The sequence below is a fragment of the Rousettus aegyptiacus genome, unplaced genomic scaffold (genome assembly GCF_014176215.1).
Source record: "Rousettus aegyptiacus isolate mRouAeg1 unplaced genomic scaffold, mRouAeg1.p scaffold_m13_p_16, whole genome shotgun sequence".
Taxonomy (NCBI): Eukaryota; Metazoa; Chordata; class Mammalia; order Chiroptera; family Pteropodidae; genus Rousettus; species Rousettus aegyptiacus.
This window is the reverse complement of record NW_023416291.1, coordinates 18,206,765-18,227,158: the sequence shown is the minus strand read 5'-3', so window position 1 is coordinate 18,227,158 and position 20,394 is coordinate 18,206,765. Positions and strand designations below refer to the sequence as shown.

Genomic DNA, 20,394 nt, shown 5'->3' with positions numbered 1-20,394 from the left:
CTCTCACAATTAAAAAGAATTTATATTTGCGCAAAAACACTCAAAAAAGTGGCTTCGTTGTTTTGTCTGGAGTTATTTTTAGGCTGATCTTTCCGTTGAAAATATTTAATTACCAGTTTTTTTTTTCCTTGTCATAGTTCATGAATTTTGCTGCCACCTCCTTTTTTTTGACTAATTAAACTGAGCAGTTGTCTGTTGCTACAACTTCTGCCAAACAGCTGTTATTGTTGGGTGCTAAAACAAAGAAAAACACTGGTCACCAAAATTTGTTGTATCCTAAAATACAAAACAAATAAAATAGAGCCCAATTGGCCTGGGTGGGGGGTTAATTATCTAAATCTACAAAATCAAGGGCTCAGATTCTGAATTATCTTAAGTGGATAAGCCGACAATGTGCAATGCAAATTTCTTTTCTCTCCTTTTTGGGGGCTGCTAGTCCGGTCACACCTTCTGCACTGGCTGAGCTCCTCAACCTCCTGGACAGGAAAGCAATTTCTTCAGCAGCAGCTAAACAGGTATGTCCACACTTCCTAAAGCTCCTGACTGCTCTGCTACCCCAGTGAATGTTTTATGTGAAACTCAAATGCCATCACTGATTGAATTTCATAATTGAAGTATTAAATGCTTGTAAGTGCTATTTTTATACTGAAAGGTAGAAGCATTTTATTTAGCAAATAAAATAAAGCCAGAATCTGCTAGGCAGGGGATTTGCTTCTCATCTTTGCTAACCAGGAGGGATGGCTACTAGTCTGGCTTTGCCTGGAGTGTTTCCTAAGCGAGTTATGAGAAGGGCAGGGGCCCTGCAGCTCGCGGGGCCTCCGACTGCTCGCATCTCCCCTGCGCCCTGGGAGGCCGAGACAGCCGCTCTGCTCCCTGCCCTCTGCTGCTCCCTCCCCCACAGCCTCCCAGCCACTCACCGTGCTTTGTTGCATGGTTGCTGCCGGAGAGAAAGCACTTAGTGGAGAAAGTTTTACAAACATGCTCAGCGTGTGTGAGAAAACTCAGAAAAATAGCATCATCTTCACAGGTGGCCTTCTGCCTTATCTCCATCTCCACCTCCACCCAACAGTTTTAGGTGAGTGAAAGATTACTGGAATTCTGAAAACTTGTGAAAGTAAGTACAGAGAAAGAACACCAAGGCCTCCTGATCTCAACTCCAGACAGTGCAGCTGTCAGTGCTTCAGCCAGAAACTTAATGTTATTTTAATGGTGTCTTTTGCATGTAATATTTATACACGTCAACAATAGTGGCAGGTTACAAAGTGAAGCTTTGGGAAAGTGGCTGTTTTTGGCTAATTACGAGGCACCGTGGAGCATACACTATCTCTGTGCTGTGAAACTGGAGATGGGAACTAATAAAAGACGCTGTTTACCCACCACCAAATGAGGCTGTCAGCTACAGGCACTGCCACATTTAGGAGAGGATGTTGGTCGCCTGGATGTCAGAGGAATACAAATGTTTCTGACAGTGCTCAGCAGCAGCAGCAGAAAGATTAGATGGCCTGAGGGCAGAGAAAAAACTACACACACACAAAAGCAGATGAATCGTAGCATTTAAAATGAAAGGAAAAACATCTTCCTCTTCCCACTCATCTTGCCCCACCAAATAAAGGGAGACCTAGTGCAGTTTATATGATAGGTTCATTAGGAAGAAATGGAAAATGCTGGAAGACTCTGACAACTTGGTTCACATAGAGACCATTCGGAATTCTAAGCGAACTTCCAGCCTGTCTAAAGGAGGTGGGAGATTCCTGGCTTCCGTGAGGCAAAGTAAAACAAGTCGATTCGAAAGGTGTGAATGTGTGTAGAAGGGAATCTCCTGTATGTAGCATTGCCCCGGGAGTTTTGCTTTTTTTCCTACTTCTTTCTCTGTTTTTAAGAAAATCGCTTACTGATTTTTCTGGTGATAAAATTGGTATTTTTTTTATAAAGAATCCATCCTTCTATTGGGACATCTGCATGGAAAGATGCCTGGAATGGCATTCAACCATTATTAATGGTAATTATTTTAAGATGGTAGAATTTGAAAATCTATATTTTTCTGCATTACTTAAAGTGTTTTAATTACTGTAGCTTTGTACTATACCTTGAAATCAAGGAGTGGGATGCCTCTAGTTTTTTTTTTTCTAGGATTGCTTTGGCTATTCAGGCAGGGTCTTTTGTGGTTCCATACAAATTTTAGAATTTTTTGTTCTGTTTTTATGAAAAATGCCATTGGGATTTTGATAGGGCTTGCACTGAATCTGTGGATTGCTTTAGGTAATGTGGACATTTTAAAAAGGTTAATTCTTCCAATCCATGAACACGGAATATCTTTCTATATTTCTTTGTGTCTTCAGTTTCTGTCAACATTGTCTTATGGTTTTCGATGAATGGGTCTTTCACCTCCTTCAAGTTTGTTTATTTCTAGGCATTTTATTTTTGTTGTGATTGTAAGTGGAATTTTTTTTTTATTTCTCTTATATAGTTCATTGTTAGTATATACAACAGGTTTTCATATATCGATTTTGTATCCTACAACTTTACTGTATTATTTCTAATATTTTTTGGGTGGAGTCTTTAGAGTTTTCTACATATAAAATCATGTCATCGGCAAATAGTATCAGTTTTAATTTTTTCCCAATTTGGATGCCTTTCATTTTTCTTGCCAATTGCTCTGGCTAGGACTTCAATTACTATGTGAATAAAACTGGCAAGGGTGAGTATCTTTGTCTTGTTCCTGATCACAGAGGGAAAACTTTTTTGCCTTTGAGTATGATGTTAGCTTTGGGGTTTTCATATATGGCCTTTATTATGTTGAGGTACTTTCCTTCGAAACCCATTTTGAGAGTTTCATCATAAATGGATGTTGTATCCTGGCAGGTGCTTTTAATGCATCTATTGAGATGATCATATTTAAATCCTTCATTTCGTTAATGTGGTGTATCATGTTGAGTGATTCATAGATGTTGAACCGTTCTTGTATCTCTGGAATGAATCCCCGTTGATCAGGGTGTATGGCCCTTTTAATGTATTGTTGTAATCAATTTGCTAGTATTTTGTTGAGGATTTTTGCATCTTATGTTCATCAGAGATAGTAGCCTGTAGAGTATGTGTGTGTGGTTCTTGCCTGGTTTTCACATCGGGGTAATGTTGGCCTCAAAATGAATTGGGAAGCATTCCATCCTCTTCAGTTTTTTGGAAGAGTTTGAAAGAGTTTGAGAATGATTGGTATTAAATCTTTGAATGTTTGGTGGGATTCACCAGTAAAGTCATCTCGTCCAGGACTTTTGTTTGGGGGCGGGGGGAGAGCTTTTTGATTACTGATTCAATGTCCTTACTACTGATTGGTCTATTTGTTTTCTCCTGCTTCAGGATTCAGTCTAGGAGTGTTGTATGCATCTCAGAATTTGTCCATACTTGTATGTTGCCATCTCCTTTAAACAGGTCTTTCCTCTACACTGACCCTGGAAACCCCAGAGATGGGCAAGGGGCCTGCCTGCTTTCCTTCAGTTCTCCCAGATAGTTTTAGTTGGAGAAACACTTGGGTAGTAAAGAGGGTGTGTGAATTCTGTCCCCAGGGCACTAAAGGCTGACTGCAGCCCCATGCACAAGGGGATGCCTCCTCTCAGAGATGGCTCTGGTGGTCAGTGTGTGATTGGGTGTTACCAGCTTGCATTACCCCATACCTTTACTGGCCACTTATTAACATAGATGACCAGCTTTGCACTGGGAATCCCTTGTTCTCTCTGTTTGTCTGGGGTGGACAGCAGCCGGGTCTGAGAGCCACACACCAGGCCAGAAACAATTTCACTTTGATAGCATTTCCCAGAGTGCTGATTAAGCACAGACAAAAGCTAAGGATTTATGCTGCAGCACGAGGTCTTGAGGCCGTTATGTTTGTGGCAAGTGGGGCAGGGGAGGGAGCCCAGCAGAGTCTGGCCTGGAGGCTGGCTGTCCCCCTCCAGTGGTTCCCACCCTACCGGGCTCCAGCCAGGAGTGTCCAGTCTGTTAAATAGGAACAAGCAGAGGACTGGACAACTGGAGTCTGTGTCAGCCCAGGGGGTTTGGGCTGGGCTGCAGTGGCCACTTGACTAACTTGGGAAGTTAGTAAGTTGATGTGTTCTACCTCTGGGAGTGGAGTACCAGCCCCCAGGCTGTCATTTGTTCCTGGACGCCACTGAACTATGTTTCTATAGCGTCCCTCCTTTGTACCCCTGCTGCAGCCAGCCTCTCTGCATTTAAAAGCATCCACGCCGGCATTGTCCTGCTTTTCCTTCTGCGTGGTGTGGTTTGGCAGTGACCCCGAGCTGCCTCACGTTGTCTCTATTCTAGTTATTTTGGCTCAGGCGAATCCAACCAGTGATTGAGCCTGCTGCGTCCCGGCCGTGTTAGGTGCCAGGCACAGGCTGATGTTGGCCTGCTCACGTCCACTGTGCTCGCAGCTGCTGTAGCAAGAAGGCAGAAGTGACGCAGGCTTGAGGGTGGCCCCTGTGACTGGCAGGCGGGCCCGCTTCCAGGCCCAGCCCGTAAGCCTACATCAGCTGCGCTTTCCGCCTCCGTTTCCTGTAAAGGGTTGCTTCATAGGGTCTTTATAAGCAGGTCCTTGCTGGTGACTTCCATTTTGAGCCAGAGATCTCGATGTCTCTTGAGATCCCCAACTCTCTCTTCCTGGATGATGGACATTTTCAACTAGGAACTTTTTTAGGAGACTATATTGACGAACAAAGTAAACAGTGGTCAAAGTCTAAATACCTACTAGTAGGGGGTAATTCAATTAAATTATGATACATTTGATGGATATTAGTTTTTTTAATATGAAAAAGCATTCCTGTAATATGTGAAAACAAAAGCAGGCTGTAAATTGTCTGTACAGTTACGGTCACAACTATGTTACAAAACCAGTGATGGAGCCTGTCAAATTGCAGCCACAGTAGGTGCCAGGCACAGGCTGACGCTCCAGTTGGCCTGAGAGAGAAAAAGATTGGTCAGGAAAACTCAAATTATCGTGAAAGAATGGGGATACAGGTGATTTTTTATCTCTTCTATATTTCCTTATTTTCTGCAGTGATAATGTAACTTACTTAAAATTTTAAAACTGTTTCTAATTTAAAGTCTCAATTCAAGAAAAATACATCAGGGAAAAGGGGCAGAGAAACCCCTCAGACTTGCTCATGGCCGCTCCCTGAGTGTGACCTGCATTGCAGATGGTTCTGTTCACATTCCTATGCTGCTGACTCTCCATTAATAGTTTGTTGAGCGCAAGGAAAGATCTTACCTGCTTTTGTGCCTCTCTCTCAAGGTCTCGCTGTCAGGCTGAAGGAATATTTGAAGAATTGAGTTGGAGGCATGCATGGTCTGTATTTTCGAAGAGGAGGAGCAGGTTTTCCCTAAGCAGCCAGCGCTGTTTGGTGGTAGCCAGAGGTGTGCCCTGCGAGGGAGCTTATAGAAGGATCCACTAAAGACACTGTGGGTCTTCCAATAGCTGGGCTGAAGGCACACTGCCTGTAGTAGCCATGATAAATATTTGTAGTTTGGTTCGGTTTAGATTGGGGAAAATTTTGAGCCCTGCTGAGACTCCAAGTATCTTCCCCTTAATGTGCTTTGCTGTATGTGCTGTTTTTTTTTTTTTCCAATTACAGTTGACATTCAATATATTAGTTTCAGATGTTCAGCATAGTGACTAGACATTTATATGGTTGCAAAGTGATCACCCCAGTAGGTCTCGTACCCACAGGACACCAGTTATTACAATGTTGTTGCCCGTGTTCCCTAAGCTGCACTTTATTACCCCCACGGCTGTTTTTATAGCCGCCAGTTTGTACCTCATCCCCTCACCTTTTTCACCCATCACCCTACAACTCCCCTCCCCTCTGACTTATTTCACTTGGCATAATACCTTCTAGGCCCGTCCATGTTATCACAACGGCAGGATTTCATTCTTTTTTTTGTATGGCTGAGTAATGTTCCAATCTATGTATGTACCGTATCTTCTTTATCCAGTCATCTACTGATGGATACCTAGGTTGCTTCCATATCTTCACTACTGTAAGTAATGCTGCAGTGAACATAGGGGTGCACACATCCTCTCAAACTAATGTTTTGGGCCTCTGGATAAATACCAAATCCGGAACCAGTGGGTCCTATGGCAGTTCTATTTCCAGTTTTTCGAGATACCTCCACACTGCCCTACCCAGTGTCTACACCAATTCGCAGGTGCACCAGCAGTGAATGAGGGCTCGCCCATGTCCTCATTTCTGGCCAAGTGTCGTTTGTTGATGACGGTCATTCTGACAGGTGCGAGGTGATAGCTCACCATGGCTCGAACTTGCATTTCCCCCATATGTCTGTGGGCCATCCTGCATGTCCTCTCAGGAGAAATGCCTGCTGGTCATTCTTCAGTCAGTGTTTGTTTCTTCTGGTGTTGAGTTGCATGAGCTCCTCTCACGTCTTGGATCTTAACCCCTCATTGGCTGTGTCAGAGGTGAACATCTCCTCCCATGAGCCGGTCCCCTCGTCCTGTTCGTGGTTTCCTTTGCGGTGCAAAAACTTTTTAGTTTAATATAGTTCCATTTGTTTATCTTTCCTTTTGTTTTCCTTGCTCAAGGAGACATATCCAAAGAAGTGTTGCCGAGAGTGATGTCAGAGGGTTTACTGCCCCTGTTTTCTTCTAGGAGCTCCGTTGTCTCGGGTCCCACATCCAAGTCCCCAATCCACTTTGAGTTCATTTTTGTATGTAGTGTAATGTATCTGTCCAGCTTTCCCAACACCGTTCACCCCTGCTTCCCACTCTGCCCCATCGATGCACGCATCCGCCCCCACACCAGCACCACACTGCCCGGTAGTACAGCCTGGAATCGGGTAGCATGATACTTCCAACTTCGTTCTTCTTCTTAAGATGGCTTTGGCTTTCCAGGGGCCTCACTCCCAGAGCGTAAGTCGCTTCAGCAGGTCTCTGGTGCCAGCCGAGTTTGCCTTTCTGGTGTGTCATTTGCAGAGCTGTTCGGGTGGTGTTCTGGTGCGGTCCGAAGCTGGCCACTGGGTGTTCTTGAGCCCCTTGGCAAGGGCTCTTGTGCAGGCCAAGGTCAGCTGTCACTTCTGCTGGGCTTGAGGCCACAAAGTGATCTGTGGTTGGTTGCTGCTTGTGCTGCAAACCTAGGCTGGCTGCCAGCTGTGCCCGGCTTGGGACCCTTTGGTGGGTACTGCAGTATGAGCTGAGGCCAGCAACCACTTGTGCCGGGCTTGTGGCCTCTTAGTGGCAGCTACGTTCCAAGTCAGGATGAGCCACCACTTGTGCTGGGCTTGGGGCCACGCAGCAAGAGGTACAGGGCATGCCAAGGCCAGCTGCAGCTGCTTTGGGCTCTGTGGACCTTTGAGAGCTCTTCGGAAAGTCCACAGCACAAACTGAGGCAGGCCTTTTGTGTGGAGGAGCCACTAGAAGTGGCTAAGGCAAGCAAGTTGGGTGGGGAGGAGTCTCTTGGAATCCCCAGGGCAAAACTAACAAATGTTAGGTTGATGGACAGCTTAGGCTTAGCATCCACCTGTGCCAGGCTGCCAGCATTTCCATCCGCAGTGAAATCTGCCATTACTCCTGATCCTCCAGCCTTGAAGCATCAATTTAATTCCTCCCTGTAGGTCCTTGATGATTTTTGAGCTGCCGCCAGTGTGCTGGGGCCAGAGCAGGCCCATGCACAGGCCCCTCAAGAGGAGCGCCTCGGCCCCCAGCTGCCCTCCATCTCGCTCAGATGCAATCCCCACTGGTTTTTCACAGCCAGATGTTATGAGGACTCGTCTTCCCAGCACGGGTGGCCTGGCCTGGGTCCCTTGCTCCTCAGGGGGGACCTCCACAGCCAAGGTATCCCTCCCGATTTTTACTTGCCACAGCATGCATGTCAGACCTGCCCCTTCTGTGTCTCCACACCGCCTACCAGTCTCACACCGGCTTCCTTATGGGCTTCTGCTCAGCTAGCTTCAGGCACTTTCAGGCGGCAGTTCTATAATTTAGTTGTGATTTTGACGTGGTTGTGAGAGGTGGGAGCACAACTTTTACCTACTCCACAACCTTGACCGAAAGTCCTATGTGCTAATTATTGACCAGATTTTTTTTCTGGAAGGAATGGCTGGCTCCTGGCCGGCCCGTCCTCACTGGAACGGTCAGTGGTATTCAGTGCTCAGTACTGACTGCAGGCCGAGTTGAAGTAGGTACCCCAGGAGACTAACGGGGAAACCACCCTCTTCCAGCTTACACTAAAAAAATAAGAGGTAAAAGGGAAACTACCCTAGGCAATGCTTTCTTTAAAAATATTTTCTTTTTCCACCTTGGATAAATTTGGGGATTTATCACTTTTTAAGTAGGAAAAAATACCAACACCATTAACTATTAATCATTCTAGCGAGATTCAGGGCCAGCTCTAACTGGTGGGAATGAATTGGTAGGGCTCCCTAAGGATTATGATTTATGTTATTTTCCATTTTGTATCTTCATTATGAGGCCACATTTTTACACCTTTAAAATCATGTTTCCCAGCGGGCTGGGTTTTCTAGACGTCATCTAAGGGCAGTGGTTACTTCCTGAAGTCTGTGTGGCCCCATCCTTCACCAAAATGTCACCTCAGTTAATTCAGGGGACGTGAGACAAAGCTATACCTGGCCCCTGACTCCTGTCAGCAGGGGCCCTGGTGAGTAGTCATCTCATACCTCCCAGCCCTGCCCTGTGGTTTGAGTCAGCAGGTGGGGAGTACCTGTCTCAGCAGGTGCAGCCTCCTGCTCTGTTCTGAGGAAGCAGCTCAGCATGGGGAGATTCCAGAGGTGTCTGCATGGCCTGTACAGCAACCTTGGTCCTGATGCCTCGGGAGAGACAGGGCCCACACCACTGGGGATTCATCGGGTCTGCTCTTCCTGCCTCAGTTCTCCTTGCCCCAGCAAGTGGAGCTGACTCCAGGCTTCTGGTCTCTCTCCCCCGTCTCTGGCCTGTAGGTGTTTGAGGAGCTGTGGAGGAATGAAGGGAAGACTCCAGCGCAGATTGTGTCGGAAAAGCAGCTGGAACTAATGCAGGATCGAGAGGCCCTGGAACAGCTCTGCCACGCTGTGATGGAGGAGCATCCTCAAGTGGTAATGACCACCCCCAGGGTGAAGAGGGCGGGTTTGTGGACATGGCCAAGAGTCTGTCCGCTGCTTCCTGTTGCAGCTCAGAGGCGCTGCCTCCCAGTGGCTGGCCCAGTTTCACCAGTAACTTCATAAGCATTTTTGTCAGTTTTTAGCTAACGTCGAGAAAATTAGATCAATATTGGAAACATATAACTTTTTCCAAGGAAAAGGAGAATCTACCCCTGCAGTTTAATGTCACAGAGTTCTAATTTGAAGGGTGGTTCTCACACTCACTAGATCCAAGTTTTGACCTCCTAAGCTTGCCGCCCTCCCTGGGGCTGGCACTTTGAGTCCCCTGCGGCTCTGCTTTCTACGGAGGACCTCGGTAATGAGCCAGCAGGCGTGACCACAGAACAGGGAGACAGACAAGGAAACATTTGAGCTTCATGCCGTTAAGAAGTGGGAAGAAAGGCAGAGAGGAAAATTATTTGTAAATTATGGAGAAAATCTTTGACAGGAACATAGCTAAAAACCCAGTCATTTTGTATTCCGAGCATAGAACAAAATAGAAAAAAATACAGTGAGTAGCATCCCTCCCTCAAGTCTACTCATTGTCTAGAGATATTTTTCAGTGCGGAAAAAAACTGCTAGCACCTCTTTCAGAATAATGCCCACCCACCCATCAGCAGCTGTGTGAAGAGCCCTTGACGAGGAAAACGAGCTTGCACTGGGTCTTGGCCCCCTCCATCCTCCTGCCTCCTCTGCAGTGACCGACGGACTCACTTTTAGTTTGACTCACTCTGCGGCGCCAAGTGCAGGTCCTCGCAGGTGTCACCGCTGGTCACGATGCGGCAGAGCAGGAGGTCGGAGCGGGTGCCCCGACGGCCGGTGGCTATTTGAAAGGCATTCAGCACCTCCTGCCTTTGCCGTCCCTATCCTACCCACCACAGTGCACGCCCCCCACGCAGATGCTCTGGGAGAGTTGCTGTTTGTGGATTTGTTTTCTAACCTTCTTGGCATCGAGTGGGGGAGAAAGCCGTGCATTTCAGTGGATGAGACAGGAGCCTCGCCCTGCTTAGACGGGCTCTTCCACCTCAGAGAGGTGACCCACTCACAGGCTGAAAAGCTCCGCGTCCTGGTGTCGCCTGGGAGGAGTGCCCTCGTCCCTGTGTGCCAGCTTCTCTAGCGCTCAGCATTCACTCGTGCTACGTCACCGTCCTCTTGGCCGCTTTAATTGGAAGGCAGAGTAGCGACATCTCCTTTGATGGGAGCCTGGAAAATTCCTCAAAAGTTCATTCCTCCCCGTTTTCCTTTTCTTACTTTCTATCTAATAGTAACAGAGGAAAAAAAAAAACGGTTTAAGTTTCGATAAACCTTAATTTAGGATTTTTAGGCATGAGTCTATTTTCTCCTCTAAAACAATTTCTGTGTTTTAAGGTGATGGATATGAAGAAGGGAAACCCCAGAGCTATAAATAAACTGATTGGGTTGGTCCGGAAAGCGACGCTCAACCGAGCCGATCCGACCGTGATAAAGGAGACGCTGGAGAAGCAGCTGTCGCCGCGCGATGTTTCACGTCCCTCCGCCTGACGCAGAAGCGGAGCCCGTGGAAGCTGACGGCCGTGAGCGCCACACGCCGGCCTCTCCCCACCCCGACCCCGCGCCCCGGGTGCTACCTCCACGAGACCAGCAGCGTCGCCCCTGACTGTGCCACTGACGTCGGACGGCTCCAGCGTCGCCGCGGCGGTGTCCAGGAAGAGCACGCTCCAGAGCGCCGTGAGTCTAAACTGAGCGGAGCGCACTGCTTCACACGCCGGCACCTCTCTGGGGGAGCTGCGCGCGGCGGTCCCTCCCGCGGTCACTTCTGAAGGCAGCCTGAGAGCAGCCGTTGTGTCAGGTGCCGGGGGCTAGCCGGAATCTGGATGCAGGATTTTAGACCTAAAAACTGGTTAATAAAGAGGTAAGCACAACAAAATTCATTCCTTGACGCGGCATAAACGTGCATCTGTCTGCAGAGGTCCACGAGGGTGGGGGACATTAGTCTTAGTATTAGGTACTAGTACGAGTCGCCCGTGCACTGACTGTGACATCACCCATTCACCTCCTTAGGGACCCCAGAAGGCGGAGGTCTAGGCATAAATATTTTTAATAAAATACACAACAGAAGTTTTCAAATAAATTTAATGAATAAAATATATACTGAAATATCACATAAAAAATTAACTTACACTCCAAAGATTTTGTAGTTGACAACTCCCCCCAACCCTCAGGCCAAAAAAGAAAGATAAAAAGAATAAGCTATAACATTAAATTGATTTGTTTTGCCTGGAAAGAATAAGATTATAAACTAGTAAATCGAAACCTTGACCTTCAGCAGTAACGGTGGTGCAGCGAGCAGTGTCTCCGTAGAGGTCGGGTGGTCTCACCCCTGTTCTCATGACAGTAGTACCATTTCTAACGCACTGGGGTGCCCATTTGTTCATGAGGTGCCTTTTCACCTCTGACTCACAGTGCTTAAGGACCAGTTTTACAGATGCTGTTTTTTAAAAGCACGTGTCAAACTGTGACATAAATAAGAGAACAAAAATTTTCAGAGGCCCTGATTTTACACTGAATTCTTAAGCCTACTAAGAGGACGAGCATTGCATTTCCATCATGAACAGTGCTCCGGTGGCCGCTGGGGAAGTGGAGCAAAGTGGATCTTGCCCCGTCACCAGTTTATCAGTTAATAGCTACAGACAATTGCTCAGGATTTCCCTACGAAGAGAAATGAGGGAAGTGTCCCACTCGCCCAGCCAGACAGGAAACCAGTTGTGCGGTCTATTTCAGACAAGCATAAAGACGTAAGATTCAGACGTAAGATTAAAAAAAAAATGTTTTTTAAATTACTGATTCAGAATTATAAGAATATTTTTCATCACCCAGGAAGCCATGTGCCCCTCACACATTCTGACTCAACACTGAAAACTCTTGGGCCTAACAGTTGAAATATTTTCATTAAACCTCTTTTCAAGAGAAAAACGCAGTTCTCTCTCTTCGCCCTGCAGATCTTTATGAATTACAAACAGGCTAAGGCTGTCTGAGCCTGGACTCTGATGGAGTCACTGTTTTATAAATAAGGTTTAGTTTCATTTTACAAACTCCCTTTTCACCAAAGGTCTGGCTTCTTAGTCATCAAACGTTACGGAAAGCACTGAAGGATCTTTATAGACCATTTCAAATCAAGGGCTTAAATGCGGGGGTGGGGGACAGCCAGAAGATGGTTGACCAAAACTGTTATGTCAGGTGGAAGCTGTATTATGGACTGACCGTTTCCAGAGAAAAATCACTTGATCTTTACCACACTAATTGTCCAGCTCTGACGGCTGCCTGTGGTCTTGAATGCCCACTTCTGAAATCCTGAAAATCAGACTTACATCGTTATAACTGCTAATAAGAAAACAAAACAAAACCACAGCTCAGATATCTTACTTGGAACCTGACTAGATATTTGAAAGATATGTTCATATAACACTCAAAGAAATTCACAAAGTATGGCTCTGCTCATAAGTGGGCCTTGGAGAAAGACAATTTTAAATAATTTTTTACATGAATATGAATTTAGTCTGGTTTGCTACTCAGGGGCAAATCTCATTAAAATGTATGAGTTGGCGCCATAGGTGAAGCCATTACCATCTGTCATTGCAATTCACACACCTGTAAGCTGGGAGGGAAATGTGCTGGAAAACTGGCTTTCCCCCAGGTCAGCCCGAACCCGTTCTGCCTGGTCAGGTCCGAACCATGTGTTCTGTTCCTTGAGGTTGGCTGGTTGGTTGATTCTGGTGGGAGTGTAGGAATGCCAGCCTGAGTGCTCAGCATGCTACCAGGCACAGAACAAGTAGCTAAAAGTTCACTAAATTTATAAAAAGTGGACAGCCTTTCGGGGGGTGCCTTTGTATGAGAGGTTGGTGCTGCCAACTCATTAGGCTTTTAAATTCTGAATACCCAAGTCTAGTAAGCAGCTTCTTGACTTTGTGCAGGCTTATGCATCAAGTGAACAGAAGTTCCTACCTTTCACGGTATATGATGTCCCAGTAAAAAGAACTTCGATCACTGTTTATGCCAAGTTAAGAATGCTTTAGTTGAGCTCCACCCCCGGCCCTGTTCTTTTTGTAATTATTGCTCATCTAGAATGCGGCTATGGACCTTTTGAAAGTACACTCCCTGCAAGAGCTTTGAGTTATTTAGGTGGTTAAATCAATATTTAGCTTAGGGCCATGACCCACAATGTATATTGTATTTTCATTTCTATTGAATTTAGCTTCATCATTTCAAAGATTCTACATACCGACTTTGTGAAAAAAAAAAAGAAAAAACTAAATCAATCTGAAAGGCCATGTTATTTACCCATAACCAAAAGCAGCATGGAAATGGCTGTCATGCTTCTTCAGAGTTTAGACAAGTGTATTCATGGATTGTTTGTGAAGAGAGCTGACCCTAGATCGTGAGATGGAAAGCGTCTGATTGAAATCCTCTCTCGTTGCCTCCCTCAGTCAGACAACTTAGCAAAAATCATTGAAGATCGCCAACGCCAAATTCTCCCTTTTAGAATGTCTCCAGGGTAAAAGGGGCCTTATGAAAGGTAGGCCTCTTGTAGACTTGTCCCCATAAAGAGTCAGCTGACATACTAAGCAGCACAGACTTCTGTAGCCTCAGCTCCATGAAATTTATAATGTGACCTAAGAACTTCCACTACCGTTGTCAGGGTCTGAATGACCAAGTGAACCTAAGCTCCCCAAAAGATGCCTAAAATGCACATTGAACTCATGCTGACAGAACTGGCTGCCGGTCCTGTTACTTATGTGGATGGCAGTGAGTTAGATTTACTGTCATAAAACAGGAAAAAGATGCACGATGACCCGACGAGGTAGGAAGAGTCCTGGCTGAACTCACTGTCTGTCTAGGATTCTAAGTATAGAGGCCAAAGAACCAAAGGCTTCCTGTCCCCCACCCTTTCCCTGTCCTTTTCCATACAAAAAAAAGCCTCACCAAAAATCTTTCCCTAAAGCTCTGTTTACAGTTAATGAGCTGCCAGGATAATCTGCCCTCCAAAGCAAGTAATGGCCTAATAAATACTTAGACATGGAGGGGATTTAGCAAGGCAAAATTGTCCCCAAAACAATTCTTCGTCTTCTAGGAGCTCTTAAAGCATTAGGTTTATGATGGTCATTCCAAAAAATAAAAAGAGTCAACTCCATTTTCTTTAAAATGTTTCCTCAGTGATGTGATTTAAGAATAGAGCATAAACTGGTTTGATAGTGTTCTGCTTTAAGCTGTTATTTAATGGAGAATTAGTGTTGTGTGATTTATAGACTGATGGTTAAAGCAAGAAGGGGCCTGAGAAAATCTTTTTAATGACTTAGAGCTGATGTGGCCTCGGCCACCAGAGGACTGCTGTTTCCAGGAAGAGCTAATACTGCAGAGCTGGCTCGAGAGTCACAGCAACCCCACACTGCACTGGCCTGGGCCCGTGACTCAAAGTAGCATGTGCAATAATAGCTGTCCTGCAATAAGCTGTTTCATAAAAACAGCAAGCATGACAGCCATTTCAGTATAAACAGGGATTGGTAATTAGCAGTTAAATTGAACTGCCCTTAAATGAGAACGGGAGCGTATGCTACGGATATTTAACATCACACCAATGACATGTCCTACCCCTACTGGGGCAGCACTTCCTTCATGAAAGCAGCCCAGACACTCTGATCCAGACGCAGAATGGGCAGCCCGTCCGCAACCCCAAACCTCTAAACAAATCCAGAAATCAACCCACACGGCCGCTGCAACCAAGCTGACGCAGAGACATCAAAAAACTCTCAACCGTGACCACCACTGGCTGCCCGAAATGAACAGGCAGCCCAGATCCTCACGAATCCAGTGTCTAGGTTCTGTTCCTAAGAGGACGCTCTGCCGACAACACCCTAGCCCCGTGGCGTCTTCGTGGATTGACAGCTACTGCTGACCTAAATGAAAGCCACTCGCAAAGGAAAAAGTACTGCTGAGAACCCACAAAAGAACTGAACGTGTCCTCCCTGTCAGTGGCAGAGACATCAACTCCAAGCCCAGGACATCAAAGTATTTTCCAAAATAATACTAAGGAAAATGGGGACAAGTTCATAATTCCCCTAAATACCAGGGAAAGGATGCATCTATTGATAAAGAAGATCCTGCCTCTAACTGGTTACTCCAGCATCCCCATTTCATGGCTCCGAAATTGTAACTTGCCCCTATGAATTGTATTTTAGGATAAACTCAGCTAGGAATTTAAAAATTTAAGAACATGTCCTTGGCCATTTTCAAAAATAAATTTTAAACATCCCAGTGCTCTCATATACTTTGAACAAATAAAATTCACTACATCTGGAACTTTGCCCCAGACCCTGGATTATTAATTGAGGTTAATAGTGTGATGTTCCAGGAACCCCTGACTCACCTTCACTGTGCCAATCAGGGTGCACCAAAGGCTGTATCCACGTGTCTTCCACAAGTAGCATGGCACTTGACGTGGGAGCCTGTCCACGTGGAAAAGTGTCCACACTCTCCGGCCACATTTTAAATCATGCCAAGTATCTTAACTTCCCTCAAATACATTACCAAAAAAAAAAAAAGATATTTCTAAGGGCCACACCCGTTACTGACAAGAATATTCTACTTCATCAGCAGGAATTTTTCCCACCCAGGAGTCCCATGGTCACCCAGCTGCCATAGCTCCTCTCATCTGCCTAGGTCAGTGGTCGCTCCTGCAGCCCCACCAGGACTCGCTCCCCTCCTGCCTGCACCCCGAGTCGCTGTCCTCTGGCACGTCCACATCATTCTCCGAACCATCCTTAACCTAACCCACTTTGTTTCACTCGACCACACGGGTTTTCCGGTTTTCTACGATGTATCTCCAGGTCATTTTCTGACTTCATTTTTAAAAATCCTGGACACAATATACCGGAGGCGGCGGCAATGGATTCAGACACGAAACCAGTTTCCAGTTCCAAACAGACAGGGTTATCGGTCTGAGTTTCTACCAGTACCCGCCATGGGCGTTAATGTTCCTGCCCCCCTCCCCCGCCACCCCCACACCAGACACTGGTTGTCTCTGCCCTAAAGTCTACTTCAGTACCTATTTAAAAAAAAAAATACTATGAGGCACAAATCAATCCCTTTCCGAAAGGGCACCTTCCAAAGGGGACTGTGGTGGTCTGTAATAAAGCAATGTAAACTCAAGAAGAATCGACACCACCATCAGATAACGGACAGACATGTAAATCAAACTTGAAACTAAAGAATTCGGTTTCCAGATGTGACTTTCGCATTTTATAGTCCTGGTAAGTCCAAACTGGAAGACAAATACTTGTGCAAAACAGTGTTAGAGGGTAATCACTTACAGCTTAAATTCCATCCTTCCGTGGCTCTGTCCCTCCCTTAAGCCACCTTCTTTTCCAGTGGAGTCCTGTGGGTTGTGCAAATATGAGCAGGCGTTGGGAAGCCAAGACCGGGCCCGTTTGCTGGGTCTCATCGGTCCTGGCTGCTGCATCACAGCGGGGCCGACCCTTTTTCAAAACAGACACATTGGAAGTGAGAAATGCACAACGACCCCATCTTTGGTTTTTTGCTTAGACTCAGTCGGAGGCACCGGGAGCCTGGCTAAGAGCCGCGCGGCCCAGGCCAGGTCTCCGGGGCCGCACTCGGTGTGAAGCTGCTTCATGATCGCCGAAACACAGAAGGACCGCCTCTGCTCTGCAGGGTCTCGGGAGATCCTTCCACTCCCCTCCCGGACTCAGGGCCTGACTACCACCACCAGGCCTGTGGCTGCCCCCTGCCCCCAGCTCAGCACAGACACGCACAGAGAGACAGACAGCGGGGGCTGCCAGCTTCCGTCCGGACAGGAGGCGCATCCTCTCCACATGCTACTTCCCCGCCCAAAACAGGAGAGTAGAACCGAATGTTCATAAACATCAGTGGTTTAGGGTCTCGTTTTTTTTAGCCCACAATTGTGTGTTTCCCCCGTCGTGGTGGTGGTTTAAGGAGACCAGCTCTGAGTATAATTACGCCTCTTGGAGCAGGCTGAAAAGCAGCAGAGAGGCGCTAATACATCCCATTAGAGCCTTCTAACGAACCCCATTACTCAGAAGGCCGCATTTCTGTGCAGAGTGAGTCACCAGCAGGCACCTGGCTTTGCAGGTCTCCCTGTGCCCTGTCTGCAGTGACATCCCGGTTCCCAAAGTGGCTGTATAGTTCCTGGTTCTCTACAAAGTGCAACAAATTAGAAAAAGCAAACCGAATTTAAAATAGTTACCAATGTGTTTACAGGTTGTAGTTTTCTCTCTCGTTCTATACACCCCACCCCCATGCACACACCAAAAATAAAAATAAAAAATAAACAGTATGAAATAGCTTCACAAATTAATGTTTTTCATAAAACGCTTTTAAAAATAATGATGGCTGTTTTCTTATATATAAGTATATGATAACATGCTTTCTTCCTATGATCGAACTCCTAAAAACCAAAGTAACAGTTTGCATAGGCATATTTCATTTTGTGCAAATCTTACTAAAATAAGGCTGTTTCCAGTGCTTCAGTAGTGATACACTGATTAGAGAAAGCTCTCAAGCAACAAGAAAACGTCCCTGCGTTCCGAACCCTCTCCAGCCACGTCTTCCTTCCCAGGCAGAGAGCGGAGACCAGTGGACGTGCCTGCACCACAAGGCAGTGCACGTGGGGCAGAAAGCGCGTCTGGGAAGCAAAACGCAGAGGGGCACATGGGCTCACGGGCTGGAGGTGAGGGGCGGGGCTCCGTCCTTCCCTTTTGTAAAACGGAAGCCGAAACGCAAAGGCAGCAGGAGCCGACACACATCCGTCACCTGTTGAGGATTCGGCCTCTGACACAGGGTACTTCCAGGAGTCACCGGACCCCAAGTATTCGCTTGGTGTGAGCTAAGCTGCAAGATGAGCTGATTCGAAAGGATGGGAGAATAACAACCAAAAAGTCTGAGGAAAAACTGAGCCAAGAAAACCTGCCAGAGGAACAACCAGCTTATGAGACTTACATTCTGTATAACGTGGGATGAAAAGACCTGGCTGGAGAGAGGACGTGTACACGAAATCCCCCTCCCCAAAATCAAGTATTGTCAGGAAATATCGAAGTAGAAATTTTTGTAAGCAGCTTTGCATTTAACATTCAGACACTAAAACCTTTAAAAAAACAAAACAAAACACTAACAATAGGAGTCCTCGAAGTCACCCAGGACCTTGCAGCACAGAATGGAGTGTTCCTGGGCCAAGGCGGCCAGCTCCTTGAGGAACTCCGGGAAGAGGGCCGCTGCCAGCATGGCGTTCCGCACAGGCAAGGGCAGGCCCGCGGGCACCCCCGCCACCTTGGCTCGGTTCGTCAGGAAGGGCTGAAGCACTCTCGGGGGACCATCCAAAAAGTTCTTGCCAATTCCTGTCCTGGAGGCGTCCTGAACGGGATCTGAAACCAGAAAGCAGACTGTCGCGGTCACCCTCCACAGCCCGTTCGTCGAGTGTGTGTGTGTCTGGGGGAGACGGGGTGGGTGGAGAGGGTCTGGTCGCAGGTCCAGCTCCTACAGCTGACAGAAGAAGGAAGGCATGGCCCTTAGCACACACCTCAGTCCATCCGTGGCGCACACAGTCGCCCAGCGGAGAGGCCCCGGCACAGGGCATGGGATAGGCGGCTTTTATCCCAAACCCTGTCTAAGGAACTCTGTGCAGAAATCGTGGCACGAATTTAAGTTTGCCAAGAACTCTCCATGCCCAGGGCATCTCCTGCCAGTGTGTCAACCGAGTGAAGACTCAGCTCACCACCATGGTTACTTAAGGACGTCCGGAGGCTCCGCTGACAGTCCTGCCTTGGCCAGCGAAGCCCTGGTCACGTCGCAGAGCCGCAGGAGGCAGGCTGGGTCACACAAGCCACTCTGAGCTCTGCGGCTTCTGGCCGGGACATCCAGCCCTCGGTGGAGAACGGAATGCAAGAGGCCTTTTCAGGGTTGAAAACAATGAAGAGGAAGCTGGGTGCTGGTAAGAGCAGACTGCGCACGTCCCGTCACTGCGGACGCCTTGTGGCGGCAGTGGCTTAGAAGCCTCCACTTTGCAGGGAGGGGTTCCAGTAACATAGGTGTAAGATGACACGAGCTCAAACTTTAACATATTTGAGCGATTTGCATTTTCATATCAAAGCAGTTTTCCCAATTAAAATGGTTCAACTTTCCCGGCTATTTAATTCCTGAACATGTGACCATCTCCAGCCTTCATATATGAAGAGGAATTATTTATGCCTCCTTCTGCCCCCTACTCCGTCTCATTACTCCTTATAAATCATTACATTCGAGCTCTTCATTATTTTGGCTGCTTTTCAGAATCCAGTCCCATTTTTCGACACTCTTCTCAGAGTGTCGCTTAACCACAGTACTAAAAATTTTTGACATTTATAGTACTTTCCACATCTCACTACTATATAGTCTTTAGTGTTAAAAAAAAAAAGTCCTCGAGTTTACTGCTTTAAATATCTTTTAAGGCTGATCACATTACATGCCACGAAGAACTAGAAAAGTTGTTGAGAATCTGCTGCTCTTCAGCAGAACCCGCAGCATGTCCTGATAACAGAGTGAGGACAGAAGTGTTAACAGCCCTGAGATACACTGCCAGCCTTGGAGATCGCCCCTGAACACGCCCACTCTCACCCTCCAGCGCCGCAGCTGTCCAAAGGCCCCCGCCAGGCTCACGACGGAAGCTGGCCTGCGTCCCGGTGGGGAGCAGGACGCTCGTGGGCACGCGTCCCAGACCAAGACCTGCACTGTGCATGCTGGTTCCCCGCACCTCTGCTTAAACCTCAACCAGCCCTCAGAGAACACCAGAACAGTGGGTAAGAGCACAGACTCTGCCATCTGTTGGCTGATGACATCAGGCGAGTGGCTTTACCTCTCCGTACCTTAATGTCCCCATCTGTCAAAAGCTCAGAGTTGTTGTAAGCATTAAAGGGTCAACAGGTATAAGGGCCTCTTGATAAGTGTCAGCCATCAAATCATCTCTCACTGGCTCCCGAAGCACCTCCTGTTTCCTGCCTCTCAGAGGAATTTCCTGGTCTAGCCTCCCGCCCCATTTTATTTACCAACTAATGCCTGCTTTGCCTTTTAGCCTGCATTGCTGTTTATGTCTTTTCCCTACTGACACTGAGATTTGAGAGCTGAGCCCCTACCTACGTTCACAGCCCCCAGCACACTTCCTGATTGTTGAAGAAGCTAATAAACATTTGCTAAACGCATGAGTGAAGGAACTGACCAGCA

The 20,394-nt window shown here is 47.0% G+C and overlaps 2 protein-coding genes across 10 annotated transcripts in view; one reads left to right on the top strand and one right to left on the bottom strand.

The window, feature by feature from the left end:
• GATB (glutamyl-tRNA amidotransferase subunit B) overlaps positions 1-14,085 on the top strand; it is a 75,697-nt gene extending 61,612 nt beyond the window's left edge. The window contains exons 11-13 of one of the 2 annotated variants that reach the window (XM_016144573.2): positions 437-515; positions 8,956-9,090; positions 10,504-14,085. In XM_016144573.2, coding sequence (XP_016000059.2) covers positions 437-515; positions 8,956-9,090; positions 10,504-10,656 — 367 coding nt within the window. In that variant the 3' untranslated portion in view covers positions 10,657-14,085. Of the gene's footprint in view, positions 1-436; positions 516-7,614; positions 7,757-8,955; positions 9,091-10,503 lie in introns of those variants that run through there. The other variant, XM_016144574.2, reaches the window with a different exon arrangement.
• FAM160A1 (family with sequence similarity 160 member A1) overlaps positions 12,786-20,394 on the bottom strand; it is a 197,720-nt gene continuing 190,111 nt past the window's right edge. For 6 of the 8 annotated variants that reach the window (XM_036233550.1, XM_036233551.1, XM_036233552.1 and 3 more), the window contains 2 exons: positions 18,315-18,563; positions 12,786-16,643 (listed from right to left, as the gene is read on the bottom strand). In XM_036233550.1, the coding sequence (XP_036089443.1) occupies positions 16,627-16,643; positions 18,315-18,563 (266 nt within the window). In that variant the 3' untranslated portion in view covers positions 12,786-16,626. Of the gene's footprint in view, positions 18,564-20,394 lie in introns of all 8 variants that reach the window. The other 2 variants (XR_004954867.1, XM_036233555.1) reach the window with 2 other exon arrangements.